Source organism: Nicotiana attenuata, unplaced genomic scaffold (assembly GCF_001879085.1).
Source record: "Nicotiana attenuata strain UT unplaced genomic scaffold, NIATTr2, whole genome shotgun sequence".
NCBI lineage: Eukaryota > Viridiplantae > Streptophyta > Magnoliopsida > Solanales > Solanaceae > Nicotiana > Nicotiana attenuata.
In genome coordinates this window covers 18,152-36,855 of record NW_017670903.1, presented here as the reverse complement: position 1 = coordinate 36,855, position 18,704 = coordinate 18,152, and the positions used below count along the sequence as shown (strand labels likewise).

The following is an 18,704-nucleotide window of genomic DNA, read 5'->3' as shown; positions in this document are numbered from 1 at the left end:
AACAATGAAAAGGAGAGACCTGGCGAGGCCAGGCAAAGGCCAGCTTAACCAGGCTTAAGCCTGGCGAGGCCAGGCTGAAGCTGGCGTTAGGCTGGCGCTGCAAGGCAAAGGCCAGGCTGAGGCTGGCGCTGCAAAGATAAGGCCAGGCTTAATTTTGAATACAAAATGCAATACAATCTGGAAACATTTGAATACTTATGAATATAAAATGCAGTACACATACAGCATAATCTGAATATATTCGAATACATCTGAATACAAAATGTAGATCACATAAAGTACAATCCCTTGAATATATATCAATACATGATGCATATACAACCTTATATATATATATATATATATATATATATATATACACACACACACACACAAAATGTCCTAACCTCCTAATCACATCTTTCAACTAATTACAACTAACTTAAGACACCTTAGTTGGCATCTAGCTGGCAGCCAGCTGTACAAAGCATGCCACATGTGCATATTACAATAAATACACTCTATAACAAGTGAAAACATAGCTATAGGAAGTAATTAAGTAAATGGTAGCTATAACAAGTTAATAGCCACTAAACAATATTCACTTCTGAAAATTCCTCTTATAAGTTCTCTAAAATTTCTAAATGTGTTTCCCAATTTAGGGAACAACAATTTTAGAAAGTATCCAGCTCACGTTATGGATAGTTATTCATAAGCAAAAAATCGAAATCTTTACTCCGAAGAGCAAACGAAAAGAGCATCGAAAGATCTGTACTCTTACACTTATTATTATTATTATTATTTGTTCATTAAGATTTTGTGATGGCTTTACTATATGAGCTGACAATTTAGTTTAAGGTTATGTTAATAAAGAAAATGACAAAGAGGTTAATTGGGGCCAAACAAGAAGAGTACTGCATTTAATTGATAACAAAAGCAGCACTGACATTCCAGTAACTGGCAGTAGCTGACAATTAAGCTACGATCACTTTCCACATCCATAGTGTAACAACTACCAAGAAGAACCATATGAATTTCCTCAAATAGAGAAATGGCATTTGTTGAGGTGAATATCTACAAAGTGTACAAGAGATCAAAAATTTCACGTGGTCATGATTTGCTTCTTTTCGTGTAATAATTCTTGGTTGTCATGAGCGAATTGTTTGGTAAACCAATCATCGCTTTGAGGCGAATCTTACCCAATCTCGTACAGGTTGTCGACCTTCAAAACTTTCTTATAACAAAAACCTGACAAAACACTACCTCAACTTCATTCTTGGCGTAATACACCAGTATCTTTCCATGAATAAGTATGCCTGTATCGCCTGACGCCTATACTGGTACCTTTCTCAAAAAAATATGTTTGTATCCGCCTAGCTAAGGTGTGAGAAGAGAAGCATGAATACACTTAAAATGGGAAAGACGATCAGAGCTGAGGCCTGCCAAAAGTCGAGAATTTCATTAACAAGCACATTAGTGGGGGAAATTATTGACATGCGAAGATAAATAAAGTTCAGAAAACTCAGTCATCAAAGTTCTTACCACTAAGAACACCACTTCTTCATTAGCTAAAGCCGCAGGAAATTCATTCCTTTCTATTTCATGCTTTACAAACTTCTGCAGCTGCGTAGTTATAAGCTGTCAGAAAATCATATAATCGTACTGAAGGGTGTGCATCCAACAGCAACTAAACAATCAAGGACATAAATTTTCACATTTCCAGTTACTAACTTAAATATGACATCAATACACACACACACACACACACACAAAAAAAAAAAAGGTTATATATGGCATCAATTCAGACGCGCACACACACACACCGTTAAATGAATATTTTATTAATAATACACCAAGAAACAGAAGAGGTCTATCCATATAGACTAAGCTCCAAAAAGTCTAGGTAACCATCTATGCAAGTATGCATATCCATCATGCCCCAAAAGTACAGAGGAAACAAAAGATTGTTTTTGACCCTAGAAACCGGGATTTGAACTCCTTCAAATGTACTGCGGTTACCAACTTAAATATCAAAAATAAAAATTTTATCTTGAGATTGCTCATTAAAGAGGAAGAGCAAAAGCTAACCATAAGACGACATGAAAAAACAAATGTAGAATGTCACCCCATAAACTGATTAAGCAGCAATAATACCACTTATTAATTCCTACCCTCCTAATTAAGAAATTTTGAGTACCTCATAATGGTATTGTCTTGCAGATCCAAAGGTCCTCTGTATGTGATGCAAAGCTTGATCCCAGTAGGAATTAGGATCAGCCTTGCTGTATGATCCATATGGATGCAGAATCCCCTTCAACGTTTCGAGGTGGTTGCCAAAAACGTTTTTGATGAACTGGAGATCACAAGAGTGTTAGTTCTCTTCAAAGACTTGAATGCCTAAGAATACATCGAGAGCAATCATGTCCCTATACGATGTTCCAAAGGAGTTGGCAAGCTAGGAAAATTTAATGAGCATCTTTCAGTACCTTGACAAATGGACATTTACTGGACCTTAGTTGCCTTTTGACCTTCAGTGTTCTCATCTGACATATAAAGTTGTGATTCAGCTTTGGCCGCAGTTCTATTATAGTTTTAATGGTAAATACAACCCACGGCATAAACAAGAAGATACCTCTGCCATTTGAACAGCTTGCTCAAGTTGTTGTATCTGAATCCATTGTTCAGACACAATTTCAGCCATCTGTGAACCCAAATTAAATAGTTTATCAATGAAAGATTACAGAGTATCATAATACTCATACAGAGAACTTTTGCCACATCTCTTGCCTAAGAAGAAAATGCATAGCAGGTTATTAACTTTTCATTTCCTCGGACACAAAGTGGTGAAGGAAAACCATTTAAGTGGAAAAAAGTTCTCTTATTCTCTTCTACCATTTCTTTTTCTTTGAATGCTACCAATTTTTCCTAAACGAAGAAATATGTTATCGTGTGGACATCTTGTTACCATTTAGGTCTTATTCCTATCTCCTGTGCATGAAATAAGATGATTTCTTCAACTGAAGAGAAATCTTAAGCGTCCAAGGCTGCAATAACTGTCATGTTTACCCTAGTATACAGTAAAGATGTTTCAAAACACTTCTACAGAAATCTCATTCTCAAGATGATGAAAGAATCAATCAACATCCTAAAAGAAATTATTTTCTTCCACTTGACCTGCACTAGAGAAATATTATTTACTGGCAAACCTACCTTTTCAACTTGAGACGCAAGAACTTTTAATCTTTTCTGACCATCTTGTGCTTTGAACTCCAATGTATGAATTTCAAAGTTGTTCTTTCTCGCCACATCCCAAAGCAGTCGTACCTATGCAATTGCCTCATTTATCATACTATAAGATGAGAAACTTTATGGAGAAAGAAAAGCAGCGACCACGTGGTAATCATACCTTTTCTTCTAGAGTATTAATCCTTGACGAGTGATGCTGAAGAAAGAGAAAAAGACAGCATTCATAAGGAAGGGATGTGTATCATTTATTCCATTTTCTCATATTGACATGAATTTCACTCAGGTTGCATGAATTATAGATGCTCTAGTAATATTAGCACAACTCCCATGAGGCATGCCACATTTACCTACTTGAGATCAGACGAGATCAGGTCACAAAATGAAAGATCAACCAAGAAATCAGAATCATCACAACCGAGAATCTATTTTTGAAATCATATTCAATAAAATGACAGAGAACTGAAGACCACCTATATTATGTACGAACATGTGAACCAGAAATGTACCTGGGGTTCAGAAACTGATTACCAGCAACAAAGCTGCACTTACACAGCCTTAATATTCACAGAACTAGCCATTTTTTACAATCAAAGGATCATAATCAGACAGGGAATTTAGGGCATACTGTTTAGGTTTTTGCATGAGCATCATCAAGATATCTAAGGCATTAGTTTTTATCAAAACAACTATCTGGCATTTGAATGAACATATTCCCTTATACAAATACAAGATTCTGCTCCCTACTCCCAATGGAAGAAGACATTGATGATGTGGGTTGGAGGGATAAATTCTCTTATGATATGCCATAATATCTGTTTCCTACACCAAATTTATTTGGAAAGAAAAAACCCTTAAATCACAAGTGCTCCGTTCAATCCCTTCCATTATTGTCACTAATGTCAACCTATTGAACCTCATCGAATTCAGATCCTACTCGTAATAACAGAAGATCAATAGAACGGGATCATTCGTTTTGACTACTTCAGCATATTTTCTCATACTAATTTCTAATCTATTTTTCCATGCAGTACCAGACAAGGCATAGAATCTTGCAACGAACAAGGCCTTTTCCGAATAAGCCAATTCATTTGGAATAAGTCAGATATTAGCACACATGAAAAACTGTAAACTGGCCAAAAACAAACCTGCAATTTGGACAAAGAGGTTGTAAGATTGTCAATTTCTACACTAATGTCCTCGATTTTCTTCTCAGCTTCTCTAATGTATTGGCTTTTAGCATTTAAACTCGGCATGCTTTCGTCAAGGATGGATTCTGCAATCAAATGCAGCAATGTTAAAATTTTACAGAACTAACAGAATAATAGCAAGTGAAGACATAGCATACTTCTCATGAAAAAATGCTACTGACAAGATATCTTTATCTAAGGCATAAGAAGACCAAAAACTGCATGGTTAAAGGATAATCATTGTATTTACATGGCAGAATTATGAAAAGCACATATTAAGAAGTGGATAGATAGGACCATCAGGACACTAGCACAAGAAAGAACACTGTCCCTGCATTTGTGCGGGAAACTCAATTAAGGGAAGTTAAAAATCCCACTTTGCAATGCAATGCACATTTATATAGAAAAAGGAGAAACAGAAAGAAAAAGAATAACACTTTCCAATGCACATATTCAATACATTGTATCAATAAGGCTTCTTAGCATGAAGCAAAATTTTAAGGTAAAGGTACATAATATCTTACCCTAGTCCAATTGAGAGATCACTAGCATCAAGTTATTCACGCATATATGCACTACGGTTTCCTATATATTGTAATGAGTAATCACATATTCCAATCATAGTCAAATCTTTCCTGACTATCGATAGTTAAGAATAAGGAGGGGATACACGAGCCTGGCAATGAAATGAAGCACTCATATCAACCAGCTTATAATGAAACATTTACTGAAACCCTCATAATCAGTGAGTAGAACGATTATTTTGAACTATTCTTACTTCTAACAATAAAACCGGAACATAAAAAGTACTAATTACATGTAAATGCACTTCTGTGCGTGTGCATCTCTTTTGTTTATATTTGTAATTACATGTCAATGCACTCGTGTTTGTGTGTATAAATATATCTTTAAATATGCAGCTCATAAACCACAAGAGAAACATAAGCATTGAGCCATGTGGAGTTCGAATTTCAAGGGTGAAAGTGATGAGTCATGAGAAATAACCTAATCGAGCGATTTTAAGCTTCGCTTCTTGCAATTCGTACATCACCGAATTTTGATTCTGTTGACCGGACGATGGTGGAACCTGAGATTCGACTGGCGGAACGAGAGCTGCCAGAGAGAAGAGAGCAGTAAATATGGCGGCAACCAAAATTAAGCAGATCGCCATCTCCATCTTCGTTATTCTACTGAATGCTGAGATGCTGCTGCTAAAATATGAATACCGTTTACTCTTGCTCTATCTTCACAAAAGGACAAAAATGACGAAAGAAAAGAGAGGGAATATAAACCGAGTTACATTTTGTTAAAAAAAAAAAAAAGAATAAACCGAGTAAAAATAGATTATTTTTAAAAATGAACTGAGTAAATTATCTCCCACTATTCACGACTTTATCCGCAAATAAAAAAAAAGAAAGAATGAGAACAGAATTTTTTTTTTTGTGCACTTCAATTATAGTATAACTTTTAACTGCTATTTCCAGTAAACTCATGCAATAATATTCACTACGTAACAATTTTTTCATCATTATTATTATTATTTTACTAATTATCATTGCCTAGACTAATCCAAATGTCCCCTAATTAGAGCTTTGATCACTTTGTTTGGTCCATCAGAGTAGAAATTCCAGTCCACAAGATTCTGCCACTTGAAGCATTTGACAGTTTAGAAAAAAAAAAAAAAAGCATTTGACGATAAAATGAACAAAGAAATTATAAGGAATAAATTACTTCCAAACGAACAATCAAAATATCAAGTACTGGTAATAACTTGCATTGAAAAGATTGAGAATCTCTTACAACCCAAATATTCCAGGAAATAAAAGGAAGACTTGCTAAGTTTTACATCCCATGTTCGTTTAAGGAGCTACTTGCATGACACAAGTTGATATAAAATAAAATCGACTAGCCCCTCAGTCAGAATAACCATGTAACATGTTTCACATCAGCATTCAGGAAAGACATACGGATAAACAAAAGGTCATCTTTTTGAGGATGTAGTATGTTCCATTCATTTTATCTGCAACTATAAGAGCTTCCTTACAAGTGTTTCTTGCAGTCGCTGCTTTCTGTATCGTCAAATTAGGATACACGGTTACTATTGCTGCACAAACCATGTTTGTCCTACAGGAAATGTCTGGCATGTAAGGCATTGTTTTGCTATCAAAAGGGGCATTTGCTGGGTTCAATGCCCCAACTCTGTTCTGCATATTCTTCTATTGTTCTATCGCTGCTGAATTTCCTTGAACCGGCAGTAGAAAGTATGCTCATTTGGGTCCACTTATCTTGATCAACAAATGCTCTATCAGCGGCCGCCTGTTGTCATATACTGTCAGTTCCAAACTGAGCATTTCTCACAAAAATAGTTGCACTAACATATTGGTTTGAAACATTACCTGAGCCTCTAAATAACTAGCAAAATCATATCCCAGGAGATAAAAGTCTTTACCCTCCTCTACAGTGTCACATAGCGACTTGAAGTAGTCTTTGAAGCCAAAGTGACCATCCCGGACCATCCTACACGTATAGTACAATAAGAGAGCTAAAAGCTGAAAACTCCAAAAGTTATTCTCATGAACCTATGCAGTGCATTTCACTAAGAAAGATCATTCACGCAGTAAGCTTCATCCTGTGACTAAAAACCTTGCAGAGTAAGCTTCATATTACTACGATCATAGTACTTTCCTTCTGACTTCTTTATGTTGTTGGCTTATATTAATTATCCATGACATCTCCTATTAACAAGGTTGCAAAGGGAAAGTTATGGCACTATGTCCATTTGAATTCTGTTTACTCTGACCAGGCATTACCCAAAAATTTACGAAAACTTTGCTGCACCACATGAACAATCATACTCACAGCTGCGGGCAGCTACATAACCCTGAACTACATTGCAATTGCAGACAGGATAGGAAATACTTCAGATACAACACGAATTCTATGGTCAGGACAAACCTCCAAGAACCTTGGAGGCAAAAAAATGACTTACATTGCAATTGCAGACAGGATAGGAAATATTTCAGATACAACACGAATTCTATGGTCAGGACAAACCTCCAAGAACCTTGGAGGCAAAAAAATGACTTTAATGCTGATTTGTTTTCCCAACTCATTTATGATACTCCCTCCGTTTCAAATTAAATGAGGTAGTTTGACTCGCAACGGAGTTTAAGAAAAAAAAGAAAGACTTTTGAAATTTGTGGTCTTAAAAGCTTAAGGGGTAACGCTTTGTGGGGCCATGACTTTTGTGTGGTTATAAAAGGTTCTCATTAAGGGTAAAATGGGTAAAATGAGGAGTTTAAAGTTGAATTATTTCCAAATTTAGAAATGTGTCATTTATTTTGGAACAGACTAAAAAGGAAAGTACCTCATTTAATATGAAACGGAGGGAGTAATTGTTAAGTAGTTAGTCATGTTTAGTGTCCCACATCGGGAAGTAGATACCTATTATTATGTAATTACTGTATATAAATAGGGTTGTACAACACTTTAATCAAAATAATATATTTTTTTCTCCCGTGCATTCTCACGTGGTATCAGAGTGACAGTGAGAAAATATCCGGAAAAAACCTAGCCGTTGCCGTGCTTCGATTTCGGTGACCTTTTAGGGCTACTTTTTCGTCAAAACCAATTCCATTGGTGTTGTGCAAAAACCAACACCACCACAAGGTCCCCCAACCTCCGGCGACCAAACCCCAGCAAACACCTCCGTCATACGCCGCCACGCGCCGACCGGAGACAGTCTTCTCCGGCGAGATCTACTCCACGCGCCGGCGCATGGAGCCCGTTCCGTCAATTTTTTCAGAAAACTCCTTTAGAACAGTCTGATCGCCCTACCATTCCGAGTCTGCCCATATTTTTATTTTTTGATTCCGAGCATTTTGAAAATTTTCCGGCAACTACAGTAGTTTTCCGGCAGTTACAGTATTTTTTCCGGCAATTTTCGGCAACCACAGTTGATTCTTTGTTTTATTTGGTGCTAATTTGCTAGATCTCTTTTCAATCCAATAATGTCTTTGGGAGTGGATGTATTTGGGTCTAGAAACACGGGTTCTGGAAGTCCTGGTATTATGATTACCTCAGAACCTTTAATGGGAAGTTCAAACTACTTAGCTTGGGCTTCGTCTGTCGAGTTGTGATGTAAAGGTGAAGGAGTTCAAGATCATTTAACAAAAAAGGCTAGCGAAGGTGATGAAAAGGCCAAAACACATTGGGAGAAGGTCGATGCTCAATTATGTAGTATCCTGTGGCGATCTATTGATTCCAAGTTGATGCCCTTGTTCCGTCCATTCCAGACATGTTATTTAGTTTGGGAAAAGGCTTGTACTTTATACACTAATGACATATCTCGTTTCTATGATGTAATATCGCGAATGACAAGCTTGAAGAAACAGGAATTGGATATGTCTACTTACTTGGGACAAGTACAGGCAGTCATGGAAGAATTTGAGACGTTGATGCCAGTTTCTGCTAGTATTGGAAAGCAACAAGAGCAACGACAGAAGATGTTTCTAGTTCTTATACTCGTTGGACTCCCTAATGACCTTGATTCAATACGTGACCAGATTTTGGCTAGTCCGACTATCCCCACAGTTGATGAATTATTCTCTTGATTACTTCGCCTTGCTACAGCACCAAGTCACCCAGTGAGCTCATCACAGACACTTGACTCATTTGTTCTCGTATCCCAATTAGTGGACAATCGGGCATCTCAAACTATGGAGAATAGACGAGAAGGAGGTCGTTTTGGAAGATCTAGACCCAAGGGCTCTTATTGTCATAAACTTGGACACACTCGTGACGTGTGCTATTCTTTACATGGTCGTCCACCCAAAAATGCTTATGTTGCTCAGACCGAGACTACAGGTAACCAGGGATTTTCTTTATCTAAAGGGGAGTATAATGAGTTCCTTCAGTATCGAGCAAGTAAGCAGACATCTCCACAAGTAGCCTCTGTTGCTCAGACTGATACTTCTGTTGCTGGTAATTCTTTTGCTTGTGTTTCCCAGTCTACTACTCTTGGACAATGGGTTGTGGACTCAGCCACTTCTGATCATATCTCTGGTAATAAATTACTTTTGTCAAATATTGCGTACTCACAGTCTATTCCCACTGTTACTTTAGCCAATGGGTCTCAAACTAAAGCAAAAGGAGTTGGACAAGCGAATCCCCTACCCTCTGTCAATCTAGATTCCGTTCTTTATGTCCATGGCTGTCCTTTTAATCTTGCTTCTGTTAGTCGTTTGACTCGTGCCCTCCATTGTGGTATATATTTTATTGATGATTCTTTTATTATGCAGGACTGCAGTACGAGACAGACGATTGGAACAGGACTTGAATCAAAAAACCTTTACTATCTTAACTCACTCAATTCCTCCAAGGCATGTCTAGTTACAGATCCTCCGGACCTAATTCACAGACGTTTAGGACATCCAAGCTTATCCAAGCATGAGAAAATGGTGCCTAGTTTGTCTAGTTTATCTACATTAGAGTGTGAGTCATGTCAGCTCGGGAAACATACCCGAGCCTCCTTTCCTCGTAGTATTAGAGTCATGCAGAGTCTGTTTTTTCTTTAGTTCATTATGATATATGGGGTCCTAGTAGAGTTAGTTCAACCTTGGGATTTCGTTATTTTGTTAGTTTCATTGATGATCATTCAAGATGTACTTGGATTTTCTTAATGAAAGATCGATCAGAGTTGTTTTCTATATTCCAGAATTTGTGTGCTGAAATTAAAAAACGATTTGGTGTTTCTATTCGCACTTTTCGCAGTGATAATGCCTTAGAATATTTATCCTCTCAATTTCAGCAGTTTATGACTTCTCAAGGAATTATTCATCAGAACTCTTGTCCTTATACCCCTCAGCAAAATGGGGTTGCAGAGAGAAAGAATAGGCACATCATTGAGACTGCTCGCACACTTCTCATTGAATCTCATGTTCCGTTGCGTTTTTGGGGCGATGCAGTTCTCACAGCTTGTTATTTGGTTAATCGGATGCCTTCATCTCCCATCCAGAATCAGATTCCGTATGCAGTATTGTTTCACCAGTCACCTTATACTCTGTTCCTCCTCGTGTTTTTGGGAGCACTTGTTTCGTTCATAACTTAGCCCCTGGGAAATATAAGTTAGCTCCTCGTGCTCTCAAGTGTGTCTTCCTTGGTTATTCTCGTATTCAGAAGGGATATCGTTGTTACTCACCTGATCTTCGTAAGTACTTTATGTCATCTGACATCACATTTTTTGAGTCTAAACCTTTTTTTTTACCTCTTCTGACCACCTTGATATATCTGAGGTCTTACCTATACCGACCTTTAAGGAGCTTACTATAGCTCCTCCTTCACCTTCCGCCACAGAAGTCTTACCCATTCCAACCGTTGGGGAGTCTAGTGTGGCTCCTCCTAGATTCCCCGCCACAGGAACACCACTCTCGACATATCATCGTCGTCCGCACCCTGCATCAGGCCCAACTAATTCACGTCCTACACCTGACCCTGCTCCTACTGTGGACTTGTCTCTTCCTAGTACACCGATTGCACTTCGGAAAGGTGTACGATCCACTCTTAATCCTAGTCCCCATTATGTCGGCTTAAGTTATCATTGTCTGTCATCACCTCATTATGATTTTATATCATCGTTGTCAAATGTTTCTATCCCAAAGTCTACACAAGTGAGGCACTATCTCATTCAGGATGGCGACAGGCTATGATTGAGGAGATGTCTGCTTTACATGTGAGTGGCACTTGGGAGCTTGTTCCTCTTCCTTCAGGTAAGTCTACTGTTGGCTGTCGTTAGGTTTATGCAGTCAAAGTCGGCCCGGATGGCCAGGTTGATCGTCTTAAGGCTCGTCTTGTTGCAAAAGGATACACTCAGATTTTTGGGCTTGATTATAGTGACACTTTCTCTCCCGTGGCTAAAGTAGCATATGTTCGTCTCTTCTTGTCCATGGCTGTTGTACGTCATTGGCCTCTTTATTAGTTAGACATTAAGAATGCTTTCCTCCACGGTGATCTTGAGGAAGAAGTTTATATGGAGCAACCACCTGGTTTTGTTGCTCAGGGGGAGTCTAGTGGTCTTGTATGCCGATTGCGCAGGTCACTATATGGCTTGAAACAGTCCCCTCGAGCTTGGTTTGGTAAGTTCAGCACAGTTATCCAGTAGTTCGGCATGACTCGTAGTGAAGCTGATCACTCTGTGTTTTATCGGCATTCTGCTCCTAATCTGCGTATTTATCTGGTGGTTTATGTTGATGATATTGTTATTACTGGCAATGATCAGGATGGTATTACTAATCTGAAGTAGCATCTCTTTCAGCACTTCCGGACTAAGGATCTGGGCAGATTGAAGTATTTTCTAGGTATTGAGGTCGCTCAGTCTAGCTCAGGTATTGTTATTTCACAGCGAAAGTATGCCTTAGACATTCTTGAGGAGACTGGAAAGATGGGTTGTAGACCGATTAACACTCCTATGGATCCGAATGCTAAGCTTCTGCCTGGACAGGGGGAGCCTCTTAGAGATCCTACGAGATATAGGAGGTTGGTTGGCAAATTGAATTACCTCACAGTGACTAGACCTGACATTTCTTTTCCGGTGAGTGTTGTAAGTCAGTTTATGAATTCTCCCTGTGATAGTCACTGGGATGCAGTTGTTCGCATTCTTCGGTATATAAAGTCAGCTCCAGGCAAAGGGTTACTATTCGAGGATCGAGGCCACGAGCAGGTTGGGTACACAGATGCTGATTGGGCAGGATCACCTTCTGATAAACGTTCTACGTCTGGATATTGTGTTCTAGTAGGAGGTAATTTGGTATCTTGGAAGAGCAAGAAACAGAATGTAGTTGCTCGATCTAGCGTCGAAGCCGAATATCGGGCCATGGCTGTGGCAATGTGTGAGCTAGTTTGGATCAAGCAGTTGCTCAAGGAGTTGAAGTTCGGAGAAATCAGCAAGATGGAACTGATGTTTGATAATCAAGCTGCTCTTCATATTGCGTCAAATCTGGTGTTCCATGAGAGGACTAAATACATTGAGATCGAATGTCACTTTGTCAGAGAAAAGATACTCTCAGGAGATATTGTTGCATAGTTTGTAAAGTCGAATGAGCAGCTAGGTACATATGATTTATATGCACCGGCTTGAGGGGGGAGTGTTAAGTAGATAGTCATGTTTAGTCTCCCATGTCGGGAAGTAGATACCTATTATTATGTAATTACTGTATATAAATAGGGTTGTACAACACTTTAATCAAAATAATATATTTTTTTTCTCCCGTGCATTCTCACAATAATGAAAGGTAGAGAAATTATAAGTGGGGACGAGTGATAACATGTCATAAAGATCATTTATGTGACAACGATATGCCCATCAGCTTTGACAATCACGCTAGTGAATGAGACATGGTATAGACGATCTTGGAGGTCAAAAAACAAAAGTTAATGTGTGTGACTGTGACAGAGAGAGGGATAGAAAAGACCATATCCAATAATTCTCTAGACTACTGTCAATTTTCCATGGCAGCCAACAGAAAGGAAACACCTAGACATGGTAGATTGTTCATTCGGGAGTTGGATAGATACAGAGAGTAGGACGTAAAACTCAAGGGAAAGATTGCTCAAACTACACTGCGTACCTTACAACTCGTGCAAATTGAAGTGAACCTTTGAGGCTGGTTCCTTTTTCTCGCAACACTGGGACCTCGTCTACCTTTGCACCAAAAAGAAACTGAAGAAGAAAAAGAAGAATAAGGAACAAAAGAAAGTTATCAAACAAGAAAATGGGGTCCATTAAGGGATCCTACAACACTTTTTTTTTCTTTTCTTCTGTTCTTTTATCATCATTTACACGTGTCAACTGTCACTACTTACCATGTTTGCTGCCCCTATTTCTTCAGCAATTTCAACAGCTGAGCCATCTGCAGTAGCTAATAATAAAGAACCGTTCATCAAAAATTTCATACATCCAGTTCCAGATGCTTCATGTCCAGCAGTACTGCAAAAATAAAAATGATTTCTATCCATTGTTAGCACACATCTGTACATGAAAGATTCCTGGTACATCAAGTTTTGCAGGAAACTGCTCATACTGGAGTTATTGGTACCAGTTGAAGCAAACAATGACTTTCAAAGTGAACAAAGAAGCAGTCACAGCGAACTTTGACCATCCAAAGAGGAAATAAGTGATTTTAATTCTACTTAGGGAGAAACAGCAGACATTATCAGGTAAGACAGTGTGCTGTAATTGTAAATTGCACCTGTTAAAAGATAAAAACAGAAGAGAGGGCACAAGATAAACACTGACCTTAGGTGCTGTGAAAGATCAGTTCCCGGAATTACTATTTCGGCAACAGAGACATTATAATCAGGGATGAAAACCTGAAATATCAGAAGACGAGTTCATTTCTCCTAAGTTTTAGCTATCTATAATGACATCAGAAAATGGAAGTATAAAAATTCTGAGCAGTAACATTCACATCAACAATCCAGGAAAAGTGCACATGAACATTAATAGTAGGGGATGGGGAAAAGAAAGCAAGGATCACATATAGAGTAAACCCTGAGAATGTTTTAGATCAATGACATGCCAGATCAATATGTAGGCACAGCGAAGTCTTGTAAGACAACAATTGCATAATTGTGCAGCCAAATGGTAGAAGTGTTTTCATTAACTTTCTTCAAAAGTTTCCAATTACAGCTGACTCTAGAATGAACGCATCATTCAGGAGAAGACTTTATGGGACAGATTGTTTGGGGCTAACAAAGTAATGCTTCGAACCTGCTTGATATTCTCTTCTCTTCCTTGTTATAATTATCTTTGCTCATTCCATGTTGTATTTTTCAGAAGCAGATCAAGTTTCTGAATGGACATTCTCATTTTCATAGAGAAAAGAATGGACTATGGTTTCATTTAAACATGATGAGACTGAACATAATTGAGGTTACAAACAAATAAATCAAATTCTTGTCCTACCACTTTCAGGAGATCCCCAACATCAGGATCAATGTTAACTTTATCAGCCACCGCATGACAAAGTTTGATGATCTTCTTTGCAACTTCATAGCCAGGGGCAGCTTTCCCACCAATTATACATACACGAGGTACAACTCTCCGCTTGTCACTCTCATCCATATTCTTCAAAAAATATTGACAGTATAATGTATCAGAGAGATGATTCATCAAGTACAGTTCGACCGATAATAATAGTTGTGAAGGACAATAAGGAACTAACAGAACTTCTAGAAAATAGACTGATACTTATAGGCATATCCATATTCTGAATAAACAAGGTAAGTTAGATACTTTTTGTGTCAGTAAAAGTGATTTTGGAGCAACCATGAGTATTCTATTGAAGAAATGACCAAAAAAAACAAAGATAAGCTCCCAAATATCAGGCCACCGGACAGAAACAAAGATTCAATGGGCAAGAAGAAAATTTTTAGTTGAGACATGCGTTTCTGTTGGTCTTGGTATTTCCACAGCTGGTAGTGAGATCATGTGGTCTGTTCTATTTTCAAAAATGAATTCTATAACAAGAATTCAACCAAATTTAGTTTCTGTGGCTTCATATTTGGCGCATAAGCACATAAGTCCACGACAAATGCCCAAAGCTTGATCAGATACAACATCTGAACCAGAATTGGCAAAAGTAGATGTCTTTAGGCTCAAAATTTCAGAGTTTGAACTGCCAAAAGAAAACAAAATGGTGGTGATCCATAATGAGGTAGAAAGTTTTTTCAGCCACCTTCTAAGCCACTTCCCATTACCTATGCTGGCCTGCCTGAAGTATGAACAAGGTGATTATTGCATAACCAACTAGTTCAGGGAGTACGTTTGTAAGTGCTTATATCTCCACTCGACAGTCAGGTTTTGCTCAGGAATATTATTCTAAGAAGAAGAGGAATGTAGAGGATACCTTAATGCAATCATATCTGTGGATGATGCCTAATATGTTGAGCAGTTGTCTTTTGTATTCATGTATTCGTTTTATCTGCACGTCAAACATTGCATCCAAGCTGACCTGCAATATAAGGTATATAGCTTGGTCAAATGACAACATACATGTAGGAAACCAGCAGAGAAGGAAGTGAAATGGGTATGTGCAGAAACCTTCACGCTTGTAAGTGTTTCAATGTACTCAGCCAGCCTCATTTTGTTAACCTTCTTCATCTACAAGTCAGAAGTAAAAAATGTATTATACTGAAAAGCAATAAGCAGGTACTCCTTTCAGATTGAGATTGCAAAGAAAGATCTCATACATTCCTCCATTCAGCATGTAGATCTGGATCTTCTGCATATTCTCGTAAACCTGCTATGAGGTCCACATTACGGATCCATGCTTCTGTCCCAAGCCATTTTGAAATAATTGAACACAAGCTGGGATTGCTCACCACTATCCAACGGCGCTGACAAATAGCAATTCAAAGTGTGAAGACTGAAGAGCACAGCACAGTGCTTCAAATTTAGAGCCCGTTTGGATGGGCTTGTTGTAAGTGACTTTTAAGCCAAAAGCCATAAGTTAGGAATTCTAACTTTTGGCTTTTGGCTTATTTTTGTCATTTTAGCTTAAAAAAAAGAGCTTAAAAGCAACTTTATCCAAACACTATAAAATGGCTTAAAAGCACTTAAAATAAGCCAATCCAAACGGGCTCTTAATTCATATCATCTTTTTGCATGCCCATTTTAAACTCCAACAAAAGGCCCCCAATTCCCAAATAAAAGTTATTTATGACGACAGAAGGAAGATATAGAAACTTTGAGACTGGATATGAAGCTTGCTATTATGTAAGTACACTGTTAGAATAGTCATGTAAATAGGAGTAAATAAATAACCCTAATCCAATATATATTAGGAGTAGGACATGTTATGTGTGTATATATATAGGGCTCATTGTAACATATGTTAATACATCAATAATATAATTTCTCCTGTGCTTTCTCACATGGTATCAGAGCTATCGTGAGATATTTATCGCTGTGCGTAAATTCCAGCGACTCCGGGAAGAAAAAAAAAAACCTTTTTTTTTTCCGGCAAAACAGCACTGTCCGCAAGAAAAAAATCAATATACGTCGGCGTTGTGCAAAAACCAACACCACCACGAGATAGATCAGCTTCCGGCGACCAAACCACAAAAATTTCTCCGGCAGAACCTCTCCTACGCGCCCTCACGCGCCGCCGGAAAATAGTTTCCGGCGAGTCTCCGTCGTCACGCGCCGGCGCGTGAGGCCTCTTCCGGCCATTTTTTGGCCGAGCTTCTTCAGGACAGCCTGGTCGCACAGCAATTCCGACCCTACCCATCCTGTTTTCGTTTGATTCCGACCACTTTGAGTTTTTCCGGCGACTACACTGATTTTTCCGGCAGCTACAGTACTTTTCCGGCAAACACAGTGTTTTCTTCATCTGTTTCACAGATTTTTCAGTTGATTCTTTTTGTTATTTGGTGATAATCCAACCATGTCTTTGGGAGTCTATGCTTTCGAGTCTAGAAACCCGGGTTCTGGCAGTTCCGGTGTTATGATTACCTCAGAACCTTTAATGGGAGGTTCAAACTACTTAGATTNTTTGTATTTTATATATATATATATATATATATATATATATATATATATATATATATATGTATGTATGTATGTATGTTTGTATTCAATACATATTTGTTTGAATTCAATATATATATGATGATTCTGAAAGATAAATAAAAGTTTACAACTGTATATTTAAATTGTATTTTAATTGTATATATCTATACTGTATTTAATACGTCTATTATTTGATATATATATATATCAAATAATACTTGCATACGGTGAACGATGAAGGAAGGCATTACACTGTGTGCCTCTTAGAGAGAAAGTGCAGTTGTGGGCGGTTCCAAGTTGACGAATTACCATGCCCACACGCTTGGGTTGTCTAGAAGAGCAAGTTTCTAATGCCAGAAGATTATTGCTCTGACTATTACAAATCAAAGTCTGTTGTAATGACGTACGAGGTGCCCGTGTATCCGCTACCTGACCGAATGAATGGAATATACCGGCACATATATCAGAGGAAGTTGTCTTACCACCCAAATGGAAAATACCTCCTGGAAGGCCAATGAAGAAGCGCGATAAGTCGTTTAGTGAATTGTTGCAGAAGAAAAATCAACATTCGTGTAGCATATGTGGGCAGGGAGGACGTAATAAGCGTACTTGTAGAAATGCTCCACGTATGACTTAGTTCACATTATGACTTGTATTAGTGCAATAACGATGTGTCATAGATTCCGGTGACATTTTGAAATAATACATATTGATTAGTTGGTGTATTAGATTTTTGCGTGAATACATTCTGGATATAATTAGTTGGTGTATTGGATTATTGCGTGAATACATTCTGCTGAATATAATTTAGTAAAGTGCCGAATACATATTGCATTTATATTTTGAATAAATATGAATACATACAGGTGTAGTTATATCTGAATACAATAATTACAATCTACTGAATACATATCAATACAAAATGGCTTACACATACAATACAATCTGGAAACAATTGAATACTTATGAACACAACATGCAGTACACATACAGCATAATCTGAATATATTCGAATACATCTGAGTACAAAATGTAGATCGCATACAGTACTGATGTGTGGCTGTAATTCATGGTTAGCACATTATGTGCCTTGTATTTTATATGCTTTAATGATAAATTACACTTTATTTACGCATAATGAAGTCTATTTTATGTGTAAGTGAATTGGAGATGAAAGTAGAGCAACAGGGATACTTAAACATTGAAAGTGTGCTCGAGAACAGTGAAAAGGAGAGACCTGGCGAGGCCAGGCAAATGCCAGCTTAACCAGGCTTTAGCCTAGCCTCTAGCGTTAGGCTGGCGCTGCAAGGCAAAGGCCAGGTTAAGGCTGGCGTTAGGCTGGCGGTGCAAGGATAAGGGCAGCCTTAATTATGAATACAAAATGCAATACAATATGGAAATATTTGAATACTTATGAATACAAAATGCAGTACACATACAACATAATCTGAATATATTCGAATACATCTGAATACAAAATGTAGATCACATACAGTACAATCCCTTGAAATATATATCAATACATGATGCATATACAACCTTATATATATATATATATATATATATATATATATATATATACACACACACACACAAAATTAAAAAATATGAGAGAAAAATCGGGTATCAACAGCTGCCCCTCTTTTCTCGGGAATGATGGAAGAATTGTCGGGTAAAGAAAATGATGACCAATTTTGGCCGAATAGAACGAGGAATGATGTGAT

At 37.9% G+C, this 18,704-nt stretch overlaps 2 protein-coding genes across 2 annotated transcripts; both read right to left on the bottom strand.

Annotated features, from left to right (window-relative positions):
* Positions 1-871: 871 nt before the first annotated feature.
* On the bottom strand, positions 872-5,690 carry LOC109244375. Its single transcript, XM_019411456.1, has 9 exons — positions 5,418-5,690; positions 4,371-4,498; positions 3,386-3,421; positions 3,190-3,303; positions 2,612-2,680; positions 2,466-2,522; positions 2,177-2,332; positions 1,522-1,602; positions 872-1,418 (listed from the first exon to the last, which is right to left on the bottom strand). Exons 1-9 carry the CDS (start codon positions 5,587-5,589, stop codon positions 1,353-1,355), a joined length of 879 nt encoding a protein of 292 aa, XP_019267001.1. The 5' UTR covers positions 5,590-5,690; the 3' UTR covers positions 872-1,352.
* A 462-nt stretch (positions 5,691-6,152) lies between these two features.
* On the bottom strand, positions 6,153-16,699 carry LOC109244368 (alpha-glucan phosphorylase, H isozyme-like). Its single transcript, XM_019411450.1, has 10 exons — positions 16,418-16,699; positions 15,660-15,821; positions 15,511-15,570; positions 15,317-15,421; positions 14,374-14,535; positions 13,705-13,778; positions 13,272-13,395; positions 13,037-13,128; positions 6,809-6,929; positions 6,153-6,728 (listed from the first exon to the last, which is right to left on the bottom strand). The coding sequence occupies exons 1-10, from the start codon at positions 16,697-16,699 to the stop codon at positions 6,576-6,578; spliced, it is 1,335 nt and encodes a 444-aa protein (XP_019266995.1). The 3' UTR covers positions 6,153-6,575.
* Positions 16,700-18,704: the final 2,005 nt, after the last annotated feature.

What these genes read in the sequence shown, in the direction of transcription:
- LOC109244368 (XM_019411450.1), bottom strand. Translation starts at nt 16,699, where the DNA reads ATGGGTAGGGTCGGAATTGCTGTGCGACCAGGCTGTCCTGAAGAAGCT. An exon ending in TACATGCTGAATGGAGGAAT is followed by an intron (nt 15,571 to 15,659) that starts GTATGAGATCTT and finishes TCTGACTTGTAG; the next exon opens with ATGAAGAAGGTTAACAAAAT. An exon ending in CAATTTGCACGAGTTGTAAG is followed by an intron (nt 6,930 to 13,036) that starts GTACGCAGTGTA and finishes CTATACGTGTAG; the next exon opens with GATGGTCCGGGATGGTCACT.
- LOC109244375 (XM_019411456.1), bottom strand. Translation starts at nt 5,589, where the DNA reads ATGGAGATGGCGATCTGCTTAATTTTGGTTGCCGCCATATTTACTGCT. An exon ending in TTAATACTCTAGAAGAAAAG is followed by an intron (nt 3,304 to 3,385) that starts GTATGATTACCA and finishes GCAATTGCATAG; the next exon opens with GTACGACTGCTTTGGGATGT. An exon ending in AAGCTGTTCAAATGGCAGAG is followed by an intron (nt 2,523 to 2,611) that starts GTATCTTCTTGT and finishes TTTATATGTCAG; the next exon opens with ATGAGAACACTGAAGGTCAA.